A 1,356-nucleotide genomic window follows, 5' to 3' on the forward strand; every position below is an offset into this window, starting at 1 on the left:
AGTGAGATTCATATTATGGACAGTTGTCTCAGTTTGGATATGTCCTTCATGATATCTTTCATGCCCTTCACTCTCCCCATCATTTTTCCAGTCTATCATTAAGTGTAAATTGTCAAGGGCACTATGTTTATATCTACCCACTGCCACGTTTTGGAAAGAAGCTTCTATGCACAGCTTTGGCAGGAAATTCTGGGTGCCATTTGAAGATACAGCTCATTTATCTCTCAGGTTTAACCAAAGAGTGATAAAAATGATTCCCTTCTAGGTGGTGGAGAAAAAGAAGGAGGAGGCACACCTCACATGGGAACCAAGAGACTGAATCAAGGCTGCATGGAATCCAGCTTCAGTTCAATGAAGACCGCTAAATATACTGGATGGATGGCTACTGTTTCCTTTCTCTTCACATCCCAGAGCTGCTTCTCTTGCTCCAAAAAGATGACCAGGTCTGGCTTCCACACAATAAGACCCAGGAAGAGGAGGTGTCCGTAGTTCTCTAACATCACATCCCTGTACAATTCCCGCTGAGTGTGGTTCAGGCATCCCCACTCCTCCTGAGAGAATTCTATGGCCACATCCCTGAATGTCAGCAGTCCCTGAGAACTGGCCATTTCTTCTTCTTTCACCTTGTCCTCTAGATTTCTTTGTCAGAAGAGATTCATCCATAATGACTCATCTTACTGATTGTTCTCTGACATGTAAAGTTTATCAAAGTATCAGAAAGGTTCAGGATTGGGGAATCTGGCTCACCCCCCCAACCCACCCCAACCCTACCCTGTCAGCATCACCACCACCTCCAGGAAGAAGACAACACAAATCCTTCAGGATGGCTGCTAATCAGAGCCTCAGGAAACAATTCTCCATGACCCTGTCACGTTGCTCCACCCTAAACAGGTTTTGCTCCAGGGAAAGGCTTTCTTGCATCTAACAGAGTCCCTTGTGCTGACAGTTGTATATTTTCCTTTCACCTGTTTTTTTAAGTTGAGGTATAATTGACATAGCATCATATTGCTTTCAGGTGTGCAATGCAATAGTTGATATTTGTATATATTTACTGTCTGCAAAGTGTAGGTATGGAATCACAGAGCACTGGTGCTGCAAGGGAGCTCAGTGCACAGCTTTGTGATACAACAGGAGCGGAAGTACGGGCCCAGTGAGGCCAAGTTCCCACAGATGGTTGGGAGCAGAGAGGCCTGGTCTCCTGGGCCTGAAGAGCATTTCTTTTCACCATATGGAATTCATTTGCAGATACATTTAAATCCCTCCCCAGACTCCATTTCTCAAGTTGAAGATGATCTTTTAGCCTTTCCCAAAACTTCAGATATTTTCTTCTTATTTTCTCTGAGTTCTCTGTACACA

The 1,356-nt window shown here is 44.2% G+C and overlaps 1 protein-coding gene across 1 annotated transcript; it reads right to left on the reverse strand.

The window, feature by feature from the left end:
- Positions 1-3: 3 nt before the first annotated feature.
- LOC123326508 (putative protein ZNF720) lies at positions 4-608 on the reverse strand (the record flags this gene model as incomplete). The annotated part of the gene is made up of 2 exons (XM_044920740.1): positions 387-608; positions 4-189 (listed from the first exon to the last, which is right to left on the reverse strand). Coding segments are annotated over exons 1-2 (408 nt in total), but the record flags the coding sequence as incomplete, so codon positions are not given.
- Positions 609-1,356: the final 748 nt, after the last annotated feature.

Source organism: Neomonachus schauinslandi, chromosome 13 (genome assembly GCF_002201575.2).
Source record: "Neomonachus schauinslandi chromosome 13, ASM220157v2, whole genome shotgun sequence".
Taxonomy (NCBI): Eukaryota; Metazoa; Chordata; class Mammalia; order Carnivora; family Phocidae; genus Neomonachus; species Neomonachus schauinslandi.